At 39.4% G+C, this 21,852-nt stretch overlaps 1 protein-coding gene across 1 annotated transcript in view; it reads left to right on the top strand.

The window, feature by feature from the left end:
• Window positions 1-21,852, top strand: part of TRHDE (thyrotropin releasing hormone degrading enzyme) — a 211,055-nt gene that overhangs the window by 19,215 nt on the left and 169,988 nt on the right. The window contains exon 3 of the mRNA XM_069857490.1: window positions 20,497-20,623. Within this exon, the coding sequence (XP_069713591.1) occupies window positions 20,497-20,623 (127 nt within the window). The remainder of the gene's footprint in view (window positions 1-20,496; window positions 20,624-21,852) is intronic.

Here is a 21,852-nt window from a genome sequence, read left to right on the forward strand (position 1 = left end):
TGAAAGATGCTTCCTCTCAAATGCAGAGAATATTTACTTTTGCTGGGATGCTCTCATGAAGGTGGACTACTGTAATAGTTACAATAAACATTTACAAGTTGAAGTGCTTTTCCATGTTTATTGAGCTCTGTCACCTGGACTTGGTCAAGCTCCCCCCTGCCTACCAACCTTGAACCACAGATTTTCATATCCTTTTTTTTTTCTTCTTCAGTGGCTGCTTTGTGTCATCAAGTCACTTCAGACTTGCTGTCTTTCAGATCCAAGGACTTCTATGATTTTCATTCAGCAGATCAAATTTAAATAATGTTGCTTAACCATAGGTTGCAGTCTGGTGTTGTATGTAATGCAGTGTTTCTCAGAACTTCTACTGAACAGAGTTGTTCTCCCACACCCTTGCTTGCACACTTTTCTGGTATCATTTCTATCAGCTCTAGTGATCTGTGGCTAAACGGTGAGCCTGATCACTGCAATAATCTAAGGAGAAATAATGAAAAAGTTTTTTAATTTTTTGAACAAACCATCTTACGCAATGTGTGGATAGTTCATGGGTCTAACTTGGTAGGAGGATGAAATTTGTGACTGTCCTTTTTAGTAATATGCCGTCATAATTGTGGAGTAAGAACAATATAAAACTGTCTAGGAAAGTATTTTGCTGCTCTGACTTGTGGAGGTGTCACTCTTAACATCCAAACAGCTCTCATTATTACCCAGAGGAGGAAGTTAACGCCAGGTGCTGGATATGTGTGAATTACAAGTGAGATCCTTCAGAGGGGTAAAAAGTTATTACTATTCTCTGTCTGTACCTCACCTCCCTGATTATTAAGAATCCATTGTCAGTTATTTCCTGGAGTCTTTCTGTGTTGGTCACTATAGCTGGAGAAAACCCCTCTGTATTATCCACTAGGAAGGGGCACTATGCGAGGGATACACAGTCAGAGCTGGCCTTCAAGTCATGTCTTGGATTACACCGAAATATATATATGTTTTTAGTCTCTTAACCAACCCCAGCTTGTTGTAAGAACAGCCTCAGAGGAAGTATTTTACCATGTCCTATGTGGAGAGTAGTTTAGAAATGACAACCAGTAGAAAGTATTACTCCTAGATTCCAACTATCAGTGACTTCGACCTGGAGTTATACATGGGCCACTGGTTTAATAGCTGCCAAAGGACCTGCACTCTGTGAATGTACATTATCCGTGTTGGAAGCTGTTGCACTTTGCTCTCTCTGACTATTGGTGGCAACAAGATCTGTATTTTACTTTTGTGCCTCATTTACTTAAATGCATTTATTCCACATTTTCTTTGGCTGCTCTTTTTTGCTGTTACTGTCAGTGACTGATTGTTCTTCATTTGCTTCTCCTGTACCAGTCTTGATTTTGCAGCTGGTTTAGCTGTCCTTTTTCAGAACTCAAAATTACTTAATCTCTCCTGGTATGGGATTCACTTCCCATCTCTTCTTATTCTTATCACCTTTCTCTGTGCCTTTTAAGTTCTACAGTGGCTGTTTTGAAATTCTGAGTGAAAGAGAAGGGTGGTGCCGCAACTGCCTGCAGTGCTCAAAGTTTATATTCTTAAGTTTGTTCTGTGGCATAATAATGTTTTGGGGTTTATTCTTTCCTTAATTAGTTGTAACATTGTGTTTACGTATTGAATATCTGCTGAGCACTGACCTGACGTTTTCAGGGAGCTATCTGCAGTGACTCCAAGAATTCTTCCCTGAGCTAATGCTAATGTAAAATCTATTGCTGTGTATATATACACTTCTTTTTTTCCTATTTGTATTCCTTTGCACTTAACAGTGTTGAATTTCATCTGCTGTTTTATCATCCAGGCATTCAGTATCATGAGATTCACCTGAGTAATTCTGTACAGACTGCACACTTTTCTGCATATACATCCATGTCAGTAGGAACACTTTCCTTATTTAATGGAACTTTAATGGAACTTCACTGGGAAGTCTTGCTGAAAAGGAATCTGACAATGTGATACATGCTTAAATAGATGAATAGAGGTTATAAAGGTTGTTGCTAGAAGTCATAGGTAATTAGGGTTCAGGTCACTGCTGCGTGAGATGTCTAGTAACATTAATATTGCAATTGCTATGCTGAAATTGACCAACATCTTCAACACTTTGTGTATATTTTAGTCAGTGTCAGTGTCAGTTGACCTGATGTAGATGGAACATTCTGAATCATTCTTTAGGTTCTGTTAAATTTATTGAACATGCCTCTGTTGACCAACTATGGAGGTATAGATACCATCTTGCATGAATAGATATACATCATGGACACCTTTAGGACCTGAAAGACATCTGAGATGCCTGCTCTGTGAAGCATCACTCCAACTGTAAGCTCTAGTGTTTTGATTGTAATTCGGTAACATTTGTTTTTTTGAATAAATCTTAGGGAATCAAGCGTCCTGCTTTATTTCAAGAGGAATGTATTGTCTGTCATGACATTAAATACTTTGGGTTTGTTTTGGTAGGAAATAGGGTTAAGGCAAACTTGATTCAATACTGGCAAACTCAGAGTGACAAGTTTAGCTGGTGAATTGAAAAACTCAGTTGTTCGCACATCCCTGGTGAGATGCTAATACACTTAAAGGCTAAGTACTAGCACTTTGGAAAGAGTTTTTCTTTATACTTCCAGTTTTCATGATTTTTATGGAATGCTAGTAGTCTACAGCTATAACAAGCTGAATGCAGAAAAAAAATGTACAAATTCTGGTATGTGGAAAACTGTTTCCACATTTGTCTCTTTATTTTTTGTTAAACATCCAAGGCTGCAGTCACAGGAAGATAATTTCTTTTCTTAACAGAGAGCACATTAGAAACATGAAAGAAACATCATGTCATTGTTTGAAAGTCTGTCTATTTTAGAGAAGGACAGATAGTGAAGCATTTAACTGATCTTTATATAGCTGGACAATGCCGAATATATAGCTTCTTTGGGAACTCCAAAATGGAAAAAAGTTGGACCTTCCATACCTGAACTTTTAATCTGAAAGGGACTGTGGCATTGTACCATTTTCTGCTCATCAGCATTCAGCAACACTGCAGGATAGAGGAAAAATACAGAAGCATAAGAAAAAGATAAAAGGAGACTGGGAACTGAAAAAAGATAAATGACTTTGCCGTCAGTGCAGTATAATGAAAATCAAATCAACGCTTGGCAATGCACAATTGCCCAGTATGGCTAACCCCAGACAGTGTTTTAAGTAAAATACGTGCCTTCTGTATTTTATTCTTGTATTCGTATAAAGATAAATGACTTTGTTACTAGTTGATTGCAGGGAAAATAGGCATCCTGATTCTATAAAATCATAAGAATGAGTGTGACTTACATGTTTAGTGTCTGTTCTGTTATTTGTAAAATTTGTTGCTGCCAAGATAAGGCCTGTTACAGCCCCTCTTTGATTTGCTTGGGCTGGGTATAAACAGATTCTGAAAGCAGAATATGGTCACCTTAGAAGCGTAAAACAATCACTTGTCTGATAACACACACAAAAGATACCTAGGAATTAATGAGCTACTAGGCTCAGTGTTAGTGTGGTTACCATTGCTCACGATCTTTACTGGCCAGGCAGGCCTTGACTGGGGGAGAAGTATTGTCCTGTGTGGGTCCTTTCAATAGACCCTTTGCGCGTCTGAGCTGTCATCTTCCACCAGCTCTGATGACACTTCATGATGGTGATGACTGGAGGTGATGATTCCCAGTGAGGTCAGCTAACCTTTCTTTATGTTTTTATGCCTTCGTGGTGGTATTCTCTTCTTCAGTCCCTGAGCTGTGATATGATGATGCTGTCTTGATAATCTTAACCTCTGTAACCTTCATGATTTTATCTACCTGTAGGCGTTCTTACAGCTGCTCTTCAGTAGTTACACAGCTAGGCCGTACCAGAGCTGAATCTTGGCATGCAGGCAGCCGAACCCCTTGGGTGGTGAAAGCAGGGTTCCCAGCGAGGGCTATGGTGTTAGTATTTACGTGACCACGTTACACTGTAATGAAAAAAGTATACAAAATGATTGTAACAAACTTACCAATTTTGTTTTAGCAAAAGAAATAATAAAAGTACCTTTTCTCTGTAATTTTCAAATAATATTAATGTTTTAAATTACTATGCATTGCCCAGTGCTGCACTGTTTGTGGGAAATGCACAGTAGAAACAATTCATTATGGATTGTGCCTATACTGGAATCAAAACACAAAACGGAATCCACAACAACTTTGAAAGATTTTCGCAAACTTGCATTTTGTTACTGATTGGATCTGGCAGTGTATTTTTAATGAATGCAGTCTTGAACATCTGCAAACTGTTTGTCAGCTGGAATTTTCTTTTCATATAGCTGACTGTGGAATCATAGTCTCTGTAATCATGGATGCTGTGTCTCCACAGTACCTATTTGCAATATAATATTATAATAATCATAATAATAGCAATAATGAAATCCCTTCCGTCCCCCTTAAGATTCAGTGTTCTGGGTAGCATTTCACACTAGTATAATGCGCTATTGACTATTTATCATGGCTCACCAATGACGGCAAATGGCCTCCAAATGTCTTGTACAACTGAAAATACACTCGTTTTCTGGATTTTTCTACTCCAGCTTCTTCATTTTAGTAAATGAATCCCAGAATCCACAAGTGTAGATGAAACTTCTGAACCAGAGCTCTTTTTTGTTTTCAGATTAGATTACAACATACAGACCTGTTAGGATTCCTGGTTTTGTGTCTACAGAATGAACTCAAGTTGCTGCTAACTCACTCATCATGGGACTTCAACGAGACAGAGTCATATTATGCCATCTGTTCCTCTCCTTTCTGAATATTTGTGTTGATATTGATTGTTATAGATTTTAAGTTCTTGAATACATCCATATGAATGCAGTGCAGTGTACAGCTAGGAAAGCTCCTGGTATACGAACTAGCAGGGATGGGTAACTTACCTGCTGAGGTCAGGTGTAGAGGTATCACTAATTTAAATTGAGAGACTTTGTGGGTGTGATGTGGGAGTAGATGCATTGCAGATCAACTCTTCAAACATTGCAGTGTTCAGTGTAGACAAACCCTTAATCTTGTATTTGCTTTCTTGGCTCAGTTTTCTTTTAAGCTTTAGGACCAAAATGGAGGGAAGTGCTGTCAGATCTTTTCCTCGAGTGCTTACAGGCTTGTTTGTATGAGCGATCTAGTAACTTGATCTTTTCCTGTAATTACTGAGCCTTCAGTGACTAGGATTTGGATATTGTCCCAAAATGTCTGCTCTTTCTGGCATGTGATAAAGATGCTTCAGTTTTTATGAGCTCAAAGGCTACCACCTATTAAACTGCTTTTTCTGTTCACTGCAACCCTGGAGCTTTCAGAACACCTATTGCTTGAGAGTCTGAAGAACTCTTAGCCATCTTGGCAGTAATGACAAAATATAAATCAGCATTCACAGAGTAATTTTTCAGGGTCTTACATGAGTGAGCTTTGCGGAGTGTGCAAGTCCATCAGTGAAACTTGGACTGGAGAAGACCAATGGAGCAGCCTTTGCTGCTGCTTAAGGGTCTGTGGTATGATGTTCAGATATAGAATATGATGGAGAAGAATGTGGAGAATGATGGCTCTTCAACTCACTTAAAGCTACACACAGCTCATTTTTTGACCCCGTTCCTGCGTTGGTGTAAAATGAATGAAGCACATCTGTTCTTTTTAGGGAGAGATGAGTAATATTCAGTGGAGTACAGTGCAAGTACAGCATGGTGATCCTTAATTGGCACTGATTTAGCTGCCTCTGGAACAGAGAGTGGGATAGCAATGTTAGCATAGCAGTGTGTCCCAGGTCATTTACTGTGCTGTAAGTCAAGGCTTGTTAGCTTAGCCACATCTCTACCTTTGCCATGCACGTGTCTCAGAGCAATGCTGGATTGTGACGCACAGCGATGCCAGCATGCCTGGTAGCTCTTCTGTGCCATGCTTTGCTGTTGAGAGTAGCTTTCTCTCCTCACATGGTCCATGCTGCTGTTGAGTTTGCTTATGTCTCTGTGTGGTCTTTCCTCCGAAAGCTTGCCATTATCTGAGACTGAGCCCACCATCTGTAGGCCTGCATGGATCTTCAGGTTAGTTTAGGTGGGTTTTTTTTGTGAGTAATCATAGAATCATAGAATAACCAGGTTGGAAGAGACCCACCGGATCATCGAGTCTAACCATTCCTATCAAACACTAAACCATGCCCCTCAGCACCTCGTCCACCCGTGCCTTAAACACCTCCAGGGAATGAGGCCCTTTCATTTTGTTAGGAAGAAAACCAGAGCTGAAGTACTCTAATAGTTGTTTAGCATAATCTGTGACTACTACCTTCTCCCCCCCACACCTCCTACCCTCTTTTTTTTTTTAATGAGCAAGCTGGGCAATGATCAAATGCAATTGTAAAAGTCACAAGACCTGCTTGGATTCTGAAGTGTAATTCATGGAGGCACTTGGGAACAGCAATTGGCTGGGTAGTGTTGGGAGTCACTGACAGTCAGCTGGAGGCTGACTGTCTCTCATAAACTTAATCCTTGGGGATGCTGCTGATGAAATTGACGGGTCTTTGAACCAGGGAACATTTTAAGCTCTGGCCTGTTGCTTAAGAAGAAGAGGAGGAGTCAGTCAGCACTGTGAGCATATGATCCAGCAGTGACACTTCTTTCTGGGATTTCCTTCTTGTTCCCTTATCATTTGTTTTTTCCTCCCTTTGCTCTGTGCAATAGGAAACAGCAACTTTGAAGGCCCTCATGGGAAAAGCATAGTAGGTACTTTAGAGATGGTAGCAACAAGCTACTTGAGAGCTTTGGGGAAAACTGGCAGCTGTATTTATAAAATGTTTTTCTTGGAAACTTCTGGTAGCAGTTGCTGTCACTTCATGTGCTGATCTGAAGACACTCAACTTGTTATTTGTACTTTCTCTGCCTAGCTCCTTCAGTCTCCTTCTCTTTAATAGTCTTCCCACATCCCTACAGCATTAGTGGCAGTTTTCCTCTTTGAGAACTTTAAATTTTTAAGCACAGGGATCCCACTCCTTGCTGATACTTTATTGCAAATAATTACAGTACATAAACTGTGGGACAGGACCATTCTGTTCCTCCTTCTCTTCCATAGTCCTGCTGACCATAGAGTCAAGCACCAGAAACTTGGGGAAAAAAGGATACTTATATCCTGTTCTGATAAGCTGAACCTAGACAAAGCTTCCTTACAAGGTCCCTGCTTGATCCTTTCCACTGTTTATATCCCATGGGGTAACCTTCCAAATGATTTTGCATTTGTTCATTAGACTACTTGCTAAAGTGCACAAATTCTTTCGCTGCCCATACATTGTTGATATTGCCCCAATAATTTTTCTTAATGTTTGTTAATCTGCAGATCCTCCGGTTGTAGACACAGTTGATGCTGTGGGTGCAGATAGGATGAGAGCAAATAAAGCCTGCCATTTTAAAGGTTGCACTGTGCAGTCAGAGTATGTCTCATGAGAGGGAATGTTATCTTAGACTCTAAGAAAGTGTTAAAAAGAGAGAGGCTAATGAGGCTATTATATTGACATGGATGTCAGCTAGAAGCTAGGCAGGGGAATAGCTTTCTTCATCAGCTAAGGAAAGAGAAGGAAGGATTGTTTAAACAATGGTGATCTGCTCCACTGTCAGCAAAGAAATGTGTCTCTGGAACCTGTTTTATTGTGCTTGGAATTAAATAAATGATTGTGGAAAAAATATTCTCTCTTCCTATTTGCCAGATTGAATGGTTAAGGCTTTAGCCTTTAGCGTGAGGTAAGTTTTGCCTGTGGTATGACCTCCACGCTTGCAGCATCTAAAAGTTTGGAAAGCCCAGATTCCAGAACTGTTTATTTTCTTTCCATCGTCCCATAATCCATGGGAGCCTGTTGCTGCATTTTATGCTGGTTAGCTTCCTTGGGAAGGAATTGCCCATACTTTTTTTATAAGAAGGGGTTTTAATCCTGTTTCTTCTTAGTTGTGATCCTGTTTTAAACAAGGTATTATATTTTAATGTCATGCTAACCAGCACATCTGAATGAATGAAGAGATCAGCTCTCACTAAATTGTTTTATTTTGGGAAACCTATGTGATAGTCATCCAGACCTAGTTTAATATCAACTGTTTACCTGACTGTCTACATGAACTGTGAACTAGATGTAGTGTTTGAGCTGTGGCTGATCAGAAAAGTGTTAGCAAACAGCTGTTTCCATAGACATGCAGAGGACGTTGCTGATTGACTCGCATCTTCCTAGTAGGAAATATGTCCTGAGTAGTGGAAGTTTTAAGATGAGGAATTTAATTTGAATGATAAAACGTGCAAAAATATGTTTTCATAATCATAAACATCTGAGCATTTTATATATTAGAATAGAGTTGATTAATAACCCTGCAGGTAAACATTTTGTAGTATTTTATTTTAATTTAAATGATTCATATGTTATATTAATGTGTGTTCTGTAGATTAAAACCAGCATGCCTCAGAGTCTTGTTTATCCCATTTGTTTAGGTTTGTATATGTCAAAGTACTTGAATTTTGCAGCATCTTCTGTCTTAAGGTGCAGAAAGCCTCTGCTTTCCAGTTCAGATTCTTTGTGTATATATGATCTGCCACTTCTCATCTGTGTCTCTGCTGGCTGCTGGTTAGCCGGTTAATCACTTTGATCCCTGGTTGTGGCCTTGATCTTTCTCAGATGGGAGTCCTGAGATAGGAATAATGTTCTAATTGATTCAGCTGTTCTATTTTGCTTTCTCTATTTATAATTGTAATTTGCCTTTGGATTTTTTTTCTTTTAATTCTCATGTTTTACACTGAGATTGGTGTGCCCAGGTGGAAGGATTCCAGCCCTGGCTCGGGGATGTTATTGATAGATAACTGGCTCTCCCCTAATTTATCTTCTCTGGCTAGAGTCCTTATTCTGCCTGTTGTTTTGTCAGAGGCTAGTTGTGTAAAAGGGTTTGGATGCTACTAGTACACTTAGCTTTATTTTTTTCCTTGTTTTTATATTGTTCTATGGATTTTGGAGGGTTTTAAGAAACATTTAAAATATTAGTTGAGGGTCAGGAACAGAATATTAATGGAGTGCTTTCTAGTGGATTTTAGTGTGTGTCCATACAAAAATATGATTTCTTGTTTCTGTATTTCATGGTTTATGGATTTTGCTTTTACTGGCCAAATTGTTTGTCTCTCTGCTCTGACAAGCTTTTAGCCTGAAGGAACTCTCCCTGTTAATGTGGTTGCTGCTTTTATTGATGTAACCTGTTTTTGTTTTTGTTATGGATTTCATAGGAGTCAGAGTACAAAATTTCCCAAGTGCATATTTTTCTCCCTCCTAAGGGCTAGGTACAGTTTTTCTAAAAGTATTGTGGGCTCAATCCAGCACAATGCAAACTTACCTACAAAGTGCTGAGTTTCCTCAATGTTGACAAGTTTTAAAGGGTACTTTAAAAACTCAGCACCTTACAGTACTAATCTGTTTGCCTTGCAAACAGTTTTTTCTATCGAGTTTACACATACTTCACAAGGTAATTTCCTGTGTTCCTTTTGCTTATTGCTGCTATTGTAAACTGTATTCAGTAAACTAGTTTGTGCTCACAGATAAACTATGCTTCTGCTCTGCTTTTCTTAGGACTGTATTTTGTCATCTGCTCTCTTTATTTACCACAGTTTGTTTTTTTTCTTTTTCTCTAATACCAATCAAGATTTATTTCAAATTTATCATGAGTACGGTGAAAACTGCATCTCCACCGGACTACAATTTCCATGCTGGTTGTACTGAATTTATGTGAAATATGAAAGTACCAACATGCCCTTGCAATCATCTTCATTGGATTGTCATGTACAGTCTGTCACTATCTCCTCCCAGATAATTTTGTTACGCTCTGGACAAGTACCTCACCTTACTTAGTATGTATTTTGTAGGAGACCACCTTGTTGAAATATCTTAAAGTAATTTCTTTTAAGTGAATAACAAAATAACCTTTCCCTTTAAACAAAGTGAGATAGTCTCAGCACAGTATCCACCTGACAAAATATTTTGTTATAAGAATGGGATGGTTACTCTTAGACGGGAGTAAATGTGGGGAACTGCACTTTTCAGAACACCTCCTGAAGTTGAGGAGTTTCAAGGATCCTGGGCTGCAGTTTGGGGTATAGTTTAGGTCTGTTTTTTTAAAACCATGTTGTGATTGAGGGATCTGAAAACAGGATTTTTTAATTGCCTGCTTTCCAGAAGATGTGTTTTAGGAGTAGTAATTTGATGATTTATGATGAAAAAGTATTTATTCGTTTAGGACAATGTCGAAATTCAAGTTCTATTTCCAGCCTTTTTTTTTCCGATTTTCTTCTTCATATTAAGGCTGTCTTTCTGCATCCTTCATTTATAAAATACAGATACTAACAGTTCAGTTCCCTCGTGTTTTGCCTGTCTCTGCTTATACTGAAAGATCTGAGAGTTAACAGTTACCCTTGCTCCTGTTTATGTAGCCAGCTGAGCGCAGGGGAACCTCATTGTCATATTGACAGCCTCTAGACAAGCCAAAATATAAAGCAGCAGTTATAATAGTTGCAGATTATAATTTCAAATGGAATCACTCTAAGGTAACATCTGTGTCCTTGTGACAGAGCAGTCTCTAGCCAGGTGAAGTTGGTTGTGCTACAGGGCTGCTGTATGTTGTAGGTCACTTGTTAGCACTTTCTTTAAACCTGTGTAATTTTGTAACTCTTTTTTTATCCAGGAGTAGGTGAAATATTATTTATGAATGATGTGCAGTGTGAATGCTTTGACTGTAAAATAGCCAATAAAAACTACTCTGAATCAGAGAAATCTTTCAAAATGCCATCCCCAACCAAACGAAGCAGAAACTGGCATTACCTTTTAGGATACATCTACTGAAGATTTTTCATGGAGAGAAACACCACTCTCACATTATCTTACTGCTGGTGCTGCGGTACAGACTTTTAATGGGTAAATAATATAAATCTTTGTGCTTTGCTTCTGAAAGCTAGGCTGATTTTTCACCTTTGACAAAGATTTGGAAGGAGCTTTAAGCATTGGGAATCTTAACAATTTAGACACTGAATTCCCCACTACAATGAAGTTTTTCCTCCTAGGTTGAAGTTCTGTAATGACTCAAATTTATCTATCTAGTCTGCCATGGTCCTCTCTTCTCGACATAAGTGCTTTTCCATGCTGGCTCTAGCACCAGCCTGATGGGTGACCTTGTGAGGATGTTGAACTGCCTGGACACTGCCCACCTGGCTGGCATAGTTAGCCAACTCGTCTGGTTAAAAATTTACTGCAGGATGAGCTCTGGTGCTGATACAAGGGAATAGTCAGTCAAGGCTGAATGCCTGAGTGTGTAGTGGCCGGGTCACGGCAGTCTTAGTTGGCTAAAATGGTGTCTGTAGTTACATTTGCTATATATTAGTTGTTAACATGTTCAATTTCTGTCCCTGAGCCATTTCAACAGGATGATACAGATCCTGAGTGCTTTAAATTAATCTTAATGGCACTGTGGTCAGTGGCATAGCTAGTATTTTATTTTATGCCATCTGAGCATTGGTTGGATTTATATGTGAGTGCAGCTCATTAATTTTCCGAAGTATTTTATGATCTTGTCTCACTTTAGAAATGGTAGCATGTCTGCTGACTATTTTGCCTCTTAGTAGAATATATTGTTGCACCTTTTGCTGGAGTGGTCAGTAAACATTTGTTTGCATTTGTTTTTGTTCGGATGAGAAACTGATGAGGCAACTAGATAATTCTCCCATGCAGCCATGTTTATTTAGGAAGGAGATGCACAAAGCTACGCATCCTTCCTCCCTGCCTTCACAACTCTGAAAATACATGGCAATTTCTTCACTTCATATTCATAATTTTCCCACTGTCAGCTGGAACCCCAGAAGTTTCTTTCACTTCTTTTTCCATCAGAATCGCGCTCTGAGTTTTCATCCAGGAACATCTGCTGTGTCTGTTTGAAGCCTCTTCCCTGTTGCCTTGCAACAATATTCAGGCACTCCTGTGCTTGCATTTAGTTTCCTGAGACACCTCTCTGCCAGTACAACTCCCTCTGTGACCATTTCTTTCATGTAAACTTTATTTTTAGTGACAAATTCTCTTATTTTAACTGGTTGGTTAAACCAGTTAAAGCTCTCTTGAATGAGGATGTAAAGATGATGTTTGTTTACTTTAAAATGTTCCACCCAATCTCCAGCAAAACAGCATTTCCTTAGAAAGTATCAGGTCATTGAACTCTCACTGTTTCCAGCTAGCTTAAAAAAAACCAGTTCTGAAATTTATTAAGACATTTTTGGTTATAATTATATCAAAAAAAGACTCATTGCACTGCAGAGTGTGTCTGCTCAGTATGGAGAAAAGTAATCTCCTTATAAAGATGAGCTGTCCCTTCGGTATTCAGTAAACACATTTCATTACCATGCAGTCTCTTTTGGGTATTGTCCGTGATGAATAATGAATAAGAGATTGAAACAAGGTATTTTTCTATATTTTTTTCCATTATCAAGTTTAACTGTGTTCACTGCAGCAGAATTGATATTTCACTACAGCTACCTCTCTCTTTCTTTCCTTCACTCATCAGTGTTGTAAAATTTATTGCATTTGAACATACAAAACTTGTTGAGTTATGCTCAAGTAAAATAACTCATACACATTCTTAATGGAACGTGGCTTGTAGCTTGTTCATGTATGTAGTGAAATTTTATTTCTTTAGAATTTGTAACATTTAAAGGCTCATTTCAGATGTAATGCTTCGGTTGCAGAAGTGACCCAGGGAGGTCTCAGCCTCCAGACGTTTATCTCCAGATATCTACGTATAGTAAATGTGTAATGTGAACATATATTCAGCTCTGTAACAATAATAAAAGCAATACCTGTGCCTAAAATAGTCAGTGAGCAAAGTAAAGATAAAAGAGATCTCAGATTATCAAGTGAATTGAAGCTTCTAAGTGCAGAGGCAATGCCCGTATTTTTCAACTGAGTGTCACTTGCTGCAGATGTAATATGGATCTTGAAATAAAGAGCATAAGGCTATTTTTTCTGCCTTTATAAAATCTGTAAGTGGCTGCTCTGTTGAAATGTTATGGCCTTCTGAACCATGTAAATGCATGTTTGAGGTTGAACACATATTTAAAATTAAACAGATGCATAATTGCTTTCATGAACTGAGATTCTTAAATCATCGTGGGTGAGAACCCAGATTTACCAGTGCTGGGCTGAGCCTGTGAATGTGGTCACACAGAGGGCTGGAGGTAGTTTGCAGGGTCCTCCCAAGAACAGTGCTTCATGTGGAATCTGCTGGCTTTGAGAAAGGGATTAAAAAGCAACCAGTATACCCAGGGTGGTGTTACTGACACCAGTTGATGTGCAGAAACATCAGTTTTGTAATGGCAAAGCACTCTGAGCTGCTTTAAAACACCTGACAAAGTAACTTTTAATTCTGTTTGAAGTAGGTGGGAGGGGAATCTATCCTTAATTGTGAAGTGCATGCCCGTGTTGATACAAGGTTACCTAATACATGTTTACCTGAGAAAACAGCAAGCTCTAAGGCAGTCATCAGACTTCTGCTAATTGCTGTACCTGGTTGTGTATTCAAACTTAAGTACATGTAGCAGAATGGACCAAAGATAGAAAAAAGGAGGAGGGGAAATCTAGACAGCAGCAATATAGGTAGATGCCATTTTTGGAATATTAGCGATGTTCGCTCGGAAAGATGTTGTAATAGTACCAAACTGAAGGAGAAAGAGATTCAGGTCTCTTGTGGTCCCACAGGCTTATGTGATGTTACAGGATTCAGGGCTGGGCAAAAGCTGTCCATGGATGGGGGCATATTTGGGAGTGGTTTTCTGTAGTCATGTGTGTGCCAGCGTCCACAGTGTCAGGTGGTATGAACCAGGGACTGGGATTATAGATGCATCTTCTCCCCATGTCAGTGGCAAAGCTGGCCTCATTGTACCAGATGCTGTGGCAGGGATACAGTGATAGTTGCTGCTGTGTAAATTCTGTTAGGATGTTTTCAAGAAGTAGAGAGCTATTTTCCTTATAGTGCAAGGGGATATAAATGTAAGATCGAGTCAGTGGTCCTTCTCATGATCTGAACTATCCACAATCATGACTAGAGTGCCATCATTTAAAGGACTTATTTTGTTTATTTTTTTCTTTTTTTTCTTGTGCACTGCCTAATAAGGACTACTGAAGTGGTGATCTGAAAACATGGACTGTAGACATGGCAGATGCTGTTGGTGAAGGTTGCCTTGGCAGAAGTGTCATTAGCCCAGGGGCTGGATCAGTCATGTCTCTTCTGAAAGTCTGATTTAAAGCCTCTGTAGATAACAGGAGTCATTCAGTTGAAGTCAGTGGGTGTTGTGTTAGGTCGTTAGAGCCCAATGAACCATCTGCTCTCGCAAGCCTTCCCTTGCTAAAATGAGATACACTTCATTCCCTTGGAGCAGTATTTCTCATGCAGTGAGCTGTGATCTCCCTAGGGCATCAGGGAAGGCAGTGATGGCAATTGGAGTGGTCTTAAAACATGGAAAAAATGTCTAAACATTTAAAGAAAAGCTGTCTTGCAGAATGAATGCAGACTGTTATTATCGTGATCAGGTAACTTTACTGTTGCAATAAAAAGAAAGAATAAAAGCATATCTTGATATCAAGCAAGGTGATGCTCCCCTAAAAAGATAATACCACTCTAATAACTAAGATTTCAAAGGGGATGCACACATAAAATATAACGTGTTACAGAAAATGCCTTCAAGAGCAGGCTGCAAATGTAGAAGCAAACATTTAATTCTAAAGTAAGAAGTGAGCTCTGGTGTATGGCATGATTCAGGCTTGCAAGCCTCTTGCTGTAACATCCTTATTTCTGCCAGGTTGTCAGCTTCCTTAATTCCCTAGGGAAGCAGGTTGGCAGGCTTGTGGCACCTCTTGCAAAGGTTATAAGTGTCTTCTTTCAGTGCCAGAGGGAAAATATACTGTAGTTCTCTCTGGTCTTCCTTTGTCTTTGGTGCATTTCTGCAGAGGGAGAAGGTTGGACAACAGTCTTTTTGTAATTAGATGTGTGTAAATAATGGATTTTTACTTTTTTATTTCTGTGGTCAAGAAGCTGAATGTATTCCATATTCCTCCTACCTGCAAAGCAGAACTACACAAAGCCTTTGGTTTGACCTGAAATATTTCACAGAATGTGAAAAAATGAAACTGCAGGTTTTTCCTTCATCTCTTTTACCACTTTATTTTTGACATATACTTCAATTTTGATGCAAAAAGAAGTGATTTTAAAATGTCAAAATAGAACAGCTCTACTTTTTCTGAACCCATCCTTCTGTTTATTTTATGCTTAAATTATCACTAATATTTGTAATACAGCAGAGACAGAATCACAGAATAACCAGGCTGGAAGAGACCCACCGGATCACCGAGTCCAACCGTTCCTACCAAACACTAAACCATATCCCTCAGCACCTCGTCCACCCGTGCCTTAAACACCTCCAGGGAAGGCGACTCAACCACCTCCCTGGGCAGCCTGTTCCAGTGTCCAATGACCCTTTCTGTAAAGAATTTTTTCCTAACGTCTAGCCTAAACCTCCCCTGTCGGAGCTTGAGGCCATTCCCTCTTGTCCTGTCCCCTGTCACTTGGGAGAAGAGGCCAGCACCCTCCTCTCTACAACGTCCTTTCAGGTAGTTGTAGAGAGCAATGAGGTCACCCCTCAGCCTCCTCTTCTCCAGGCTAAACAACCCCAGCTCTCTCAGCCGCTCCTCATAAGGCCTGTTCTCCAGCCCTTTCACCAGCTTTGTTGCTCTTCTCTGTACTCTCTCCAGAGCCTCAACATCCTTCTTGTGGTGAGGGGCCCAGAACTGAACACAGTATTCGAGGAGCGGTCTCACCAGTGCCGAGTACAGAGGGAGGATAACCTCCCTGGACCTGCTGGTCACGCCGTTTCTGATACAAGCCAAGATGCCATTGGCCTTCTTGGCCACCTGGGCACACTGCTGGCTCATATTCAGTCGGCTGTCAACCAACACCCCCAGGTCCCTCTCCTCCAGGCAGCTTTCTAGACAGACTTCTCCCAGTCTGTAGCACTGCATAGGGTTGTTGTGCCCCAAGTGAAGGACCCGGCATTTGGCCTTGTTAAACCTCATGCCATTGGATTCTGCCCAGCGGTCCAGCCTGTTCAGATCCCTTTGCAGAGCCTCCCGACCCTCCAGCAGATCGACACTTCCACCCAGCTTAGTGTCGTCCGCAAACTTGCTAAGGGTGCATTCGATGCCTTCATCCAGGTCATTGATGAAGACATTGAACAGGGCTGGACCCAGCACTGAGCCCTGGGGAACCCCACTTGTCACTGGCCTCCAGCTGGATTTCACACCATTTACCTTTTATTTAAACAAGCCTTATTTAACAAACCTCTTTATTTAAAGTTCTAATGAAAATAGCCCAGGGCTTCTGCAGAGAAGACAAGAAGAAACAACTCGCACTTTAGAAAAGAATGGGAAAATAAACATTGCAGAGATTTCATTTATGATGTCTAATAACTTCTTGCTCTGCTGTTAACGAAAGTGAAAATGGCTTCTGGCAAAGTGTGTCTGGTGTCCTCCCTCAGTGGCTGTGTGGTATAAGAACAAAAGCATCTTGTAAATGTCAAGGGGGAGGTCTAAGTTGCAGGGCTGAAGGTGCAAACCTAGTTACTCAAACTTGTGGTAGGAAGGAGACGGTCAGTCTTGTTCTATTTGAGAGAGAATTGAGAAGTGTGGATTTTTTTTTTCTTAATAGTCAGAACTTCTGCTGACAGATTGGTAGTGGTTGCAAATGTAAATGCGAAGGAGTTAAGAAAAGAACCCAAAATTTAGGTTGACCATATGAACTCTGCTATACTCATAGGTACTTTGACAGTGTCATTACTAATATATTCCCTCATAACATTTTTCTGGTACTTCTGTCATTTAGATACATGGGGAACCATGCTTTATCAGGAAACCACCAGTGTCCTGTGAATATGCCTGATGTCTGAACACTCCCTACCTTATCATTCCCAAATGTGAAAGGTGCTTGGCACAAGCTGTCAGGTGGTGGCAAGGCTGAATGCCATCTTTGAATTCCATCCCTGCCTCTACCACCAGAGTTGCCATGAGACACGGAGCAAATCACATAAACTGACACAGTCTCATTTAGTCACTAATTGAGTGTTACTAATTTTCTTAATGCCCAGACTAAGGCACCTGTGACCAGATTCAAAGCCGCGTTCACCACTGCAATAAGATGTAATGGGAACAGGGCTTTAAGTGTGTGCAATGAAACTGTTAAGTATACTTTACAATGAGAGTTGTCAATATAGGCACCCAGAATTTGTCTCAGTCTCCCGTTGTTCTCCATTTTCTTAGATGAAGATAACAGTACAACCTAATCTTGCAAAGATTGTGGAAAAGATCTTCACTGGTACTTGCAGGGCAGTATGTGCCAGTGAAATGAGTGATGAATGCACCTAAGATAGAAACGTATTTATCATTTGTAGCAATGCATGAACTACTTTTATTTATGTTTAGGTCTGGCCCTGCAGAAGATGTTTGGTTCTTACCCTTATTTGAATTAATGTAAAGTGGAATTTTTAGTATAGTGATTGAAGAGCCTATGGGAAAGTATGTAATAATTATGCATTGTTGTTCAGTAAAACATAGTTGTACAGTAGAACAGCCTATCTGCCTTTTGAAATGAAAGCAGTAAACAAACAAAAACATGCTAAACAAATCTCTTGTCTTAATCTTAATTTTGTTTTATTTACTTAAGCTCTTCTTTGAACCAGTATCTGAAAAAATGAAGTCTTTATTATTTAACACTCAGGTTGTTTATATAAACTAAGGAAATAATATACTTCCCATTTTATGGACTTGGAGATGAAACATAGTCAAGATAAGACCATACGCCTTTAAAGATAACAGTGTGTGAAAGCTAGCGGCTTCAATTTCAAGCTTATGGGTGCCAACCTTTAGACTGAACTCTGGACCAAGCTTCTTATACTGTGAATGATACCTGAAAAGGAGTCATCCAGACCAGCCAGCCAGGTAGGCAGAGTGTCACAGACAATAGACCTCTGCTAACCAAAAGGGAATTTGCTGGGGCCACATATAAATTTCTGATGGTGCCTCTAAGGTTCCTCCATGCATTTCATGTTGAGGTCGTTGGCTGAGAGGCAGAAACAGACTCAGAATTTGAAGATGGCTTTGGCAATGCCTCTTGCCTCAGAGCCCGAGAGACCTGGGCAAAACCACGGGTAATTTCTGAACTGTGTTCCAGTTTAGGGTGTGACCTCAGAGTGAGCCCTGCAGCCCTGCAAATCCAGAGCTGTTCTGGGCAGGCAGAGAGGCACACAGGGAAACTTTACAGGCAAAATAAAACTATATTCATTGTTAGGTAGGTGGCAAATGAAAGTTTGAATCATTGTGGTTTTTGAGCTTTGGTACCTGGACTCTCTTCTGACACCATTAAATGCATTTTTTGCATTTGCCATAAGACACACATTTTAATGCAGTCAAGTGAACCTCAGTTTTTCTTATATGTACTTATTTTTTTCTTCCCTTCTGTTGTCCTGTTCCTTGCTATGGACACATTTGGCCACTGTCAAATTGAATGATTTTTTTGCATGCTTGGTTGGCTGATGCTTTTTTCCCTAATTTGCTGATACAGTCAACTGTGCCAGTAAAGCAATTATGCAAAATTGTGTATAAAGGTTTAATGATACAAAACAGTGTTCATCACAAATCTAATTGTGTTTCTTACCGTTCTTCCAAAAAAAAAGGTTTTGTGATGTTTGAATTAGAATCTCTGTGGTTGATATCAATTTTGTTAAACAATGTATTTAGTTTACCAGATCAGGGAACATTTAATGTACATCAGTGTTAACTGTGAAGGAAGCAATAAACAAAAATAGTGACTTGGAGGTGTTCAGATAATGGTTTATATGCTTTTAGATGGTGATTATGAGAATTCTGCTTTATTACATGTCTCATTAGGTTAGACTGTTATGTATTTTACATTACAAATTATAACTATGCGTGGCTGATTGTGCACTGAGTCTGTAATACAATACAAAGATTAAAAATATAAAGTTTGACGTAGTAACAAAGTAGTATAATGTGTCTGAGTAGTGACAACGAAGAGATAATGGATTAAAACATAATTGACAGTTGCAGTGTACTGAGGTTTGATATCTGGTGTGCACACAGGTAACTGAACTGTTTCAGGAGAAGAGCAGTAAAGAAATACCAAGTATTGCTTTCTCTGAAACCGAAGATCCCATTGGCTTTTCTTGGTCCAGAATAGAGACATTTAGACATTTAGGTCCATTTAGGAACATTTCAAAACTGATATTTCTGCTTCATGTTTACATTGATATTTTCTGATTTCTGCCCTGCTACTTTCCTTGGAATGCTGGCTGGGATTCGATCTTACCACATAAACTATTAGTGAGTCAAGTATTGTTACTGGTACTGACTATGGTAGAGTCTTGTTTGTATCAGGTCATTATGGACTGCAGGAAGAGACTTTCTGCCACAGCCACTAGAGATAAAGCATGCACTGCTTCCATCAGATTATGTATGAGGAGGGAGAGCAAAAGTGGCTCCCTTTCCTATCCCTTTCTTAACAGTTAACAGTTCAACTTAGCTGTATGTGATATTTGCAGCAAGGAAGTGTTAAACACTGTAAGAACAAGGAATAGCAAATAATCCGTCAGTGCTTTCTGCTGTCTCCTCAGTCAGGAGGGAAGTGAATCACACTTTGGTTCTGAATTATGAAGGTGAGTTCTGTTCACTTGGGTGCTCCATTGTAGTCACACGTGAGCTGTTTTATACTGAACACAGCAGTCTGTTGCTTGTATAAATAGCTTTAACTTGCTGCTTTCTGAAAACAGGCCTAAAGCAGTCCTGGAGGTTTCAGGAATGTCAGTTGTTTGTGTCTATAAATGAGCTTATAAATGGTTGTTTTTGCAGTCTTCTGTAGCTCATTGAGGGTAACTGTATCACTGCCAGAGAAAAGAAAAAACAACTATTATTTTTTTTTTCTCCACAGTCTACTAATGCTTTCAGGGCTTGATCTAATGTGCCTTTAACAAACCATGAACTTCTTTCCTACCGAGACACTGCATCCTGCCTACATTCAGTGTAGGCAGAGATTCATTATACTAATCCACTCTCCCATCATATCACTAGCAAGCACATGTGTTTGTTTTTTTATGAAAGTTTTGGTCTTTTATTTGGCAACACAGAGTAAGAGATTGTGACTTTTCAACTTTTAGCCTTAATTGTGGAAGTTCTGGTTTTCAGCTACAACATGGTTTGACAAATGTACAACAGTCACATTTGACTAAGAGAAAAATCCTGCTGCCTCACAACTACTTCAGAATAGTTCACCTCTGTAGGTAGGATAGCTTTAAAATGTAGATGCTGAAATGATCAGTCTTTTGCTTTGTTTTTTAACAGGTACGGTTATATGCAAGGCCTGATGCAATCCGAAGAGGATCAGGGGACTATGCTCTAAATATTACAAGGAGACTTATTGAATTTTATGAAGATTATTTTAAAGTGCCCTATTCCCTGCCAAAATTAGGTAAGATTTATCCTAAAACATGAAGTTTGCCCAAAGATGGGAGACTGAGTCTGCTTATTTAAAGGAAGTTCAAGACTGGAATGCACTAGATTTCAAGGAAGAGTGTTTGGGTTAATTTAGAAGGATCAATAATAAGGAATTTTTCATCTCTTCCTTGCAGAAGAAGGGAAGCCAAATTGTTCCCTCTTCAGTCTTACACTGAAAGGAGCAGGAAGCAGACAGTATGTAAATTTGTTAGGCAGTGGAAGAAGAATCTGAGACCTTTCGCTGATAAGCAGGTTGGGGTTTTTTTTTGATGCTGTGTATTTTGATCCTTACTTTCATTAGATAGCCACTGGGAGTTGTTCGTTCTGTAATAGTTTTATCTTGATGTCTCAGCTTTAGATGGGGAACAGCATTGAAAATACTTGTGGAAACTGGGAACCTGTAACAGTGCAAGGCAATATTTTTATGCTGGCTTATGTGCTTTATTAATGATGATAAGTACTTATGCTTTATTATAGTGAAATAATTGCTGTGAGCATGGTATGCTGGTCAAGTGACTTAAATGTAAAAGCTGTAAATTTATATTATTTTTAAAATATTTTCTTCTCCTTCTCCCTTTCACCACACTCAGCTGTTCTCCTATACACTTGAATACTTTATAGCGTATTATTACACCCTCCTTCCTTCAGAGCATGTTTGATCAAGATTCAGAAAAGCCTATTGCTCAGCAGCAGGAAGAGAGCTTGTATTTGAACAGAAGTGTTAGAGTTGGAACCACAGGTGATCCTCCCAGGAACCTGGAATCTATTTCATTAAATCCCTTGCCTGCTGAGTAGCTTTATTAGTCTTACAGCTAACAGTGCAGGAGCTAGATAAAGTAATTGATGTTGTTAGATGAGAGTGTTGCATGATTTTCTTTTTATAGGAATGTTGTGGCATTTGTTTCTTTTTGTCTTTAAATGATGGATTACAGGCAATGTTCTCCTGGAAAAATATTCAGTTGGGTTAAACATGGCACAACTTTGTGTAACCTTTCATATCTAGCTTCAGGTATGTAATGGTGAATTCATAAAGAAAGTTATACATATATAGGTACCAAAAATATAGATGGAAAAAAGAAATCAGAAACTTTCCTCTGAATATCACGGATGAACAGTGGGACTGTGATCGTTACTTCAGCTAGTTTACTAAGGATGCCAGGTGGCAGCAGGCAGTAGTGACTGTTTCTGCTTCAGAATATCTTT

The sequence above is a fragment of the Phaenicophaeus curvirostris genome, chromosome 1, assembly GCF_032191515.1.
Source record: "Phaenicophaeus curvirostris isolate KB17595 chromosome 1, BPBGC_Pcur_1.0, whole genome shotgun sequence".
Taxonomy (NCBI): Eukaryota; Metazoa; Chordata; class Aves; order Cuculiformes; family Cuculidae; genus Phaenicophaeus; species Phaenicophaeus curvirostris.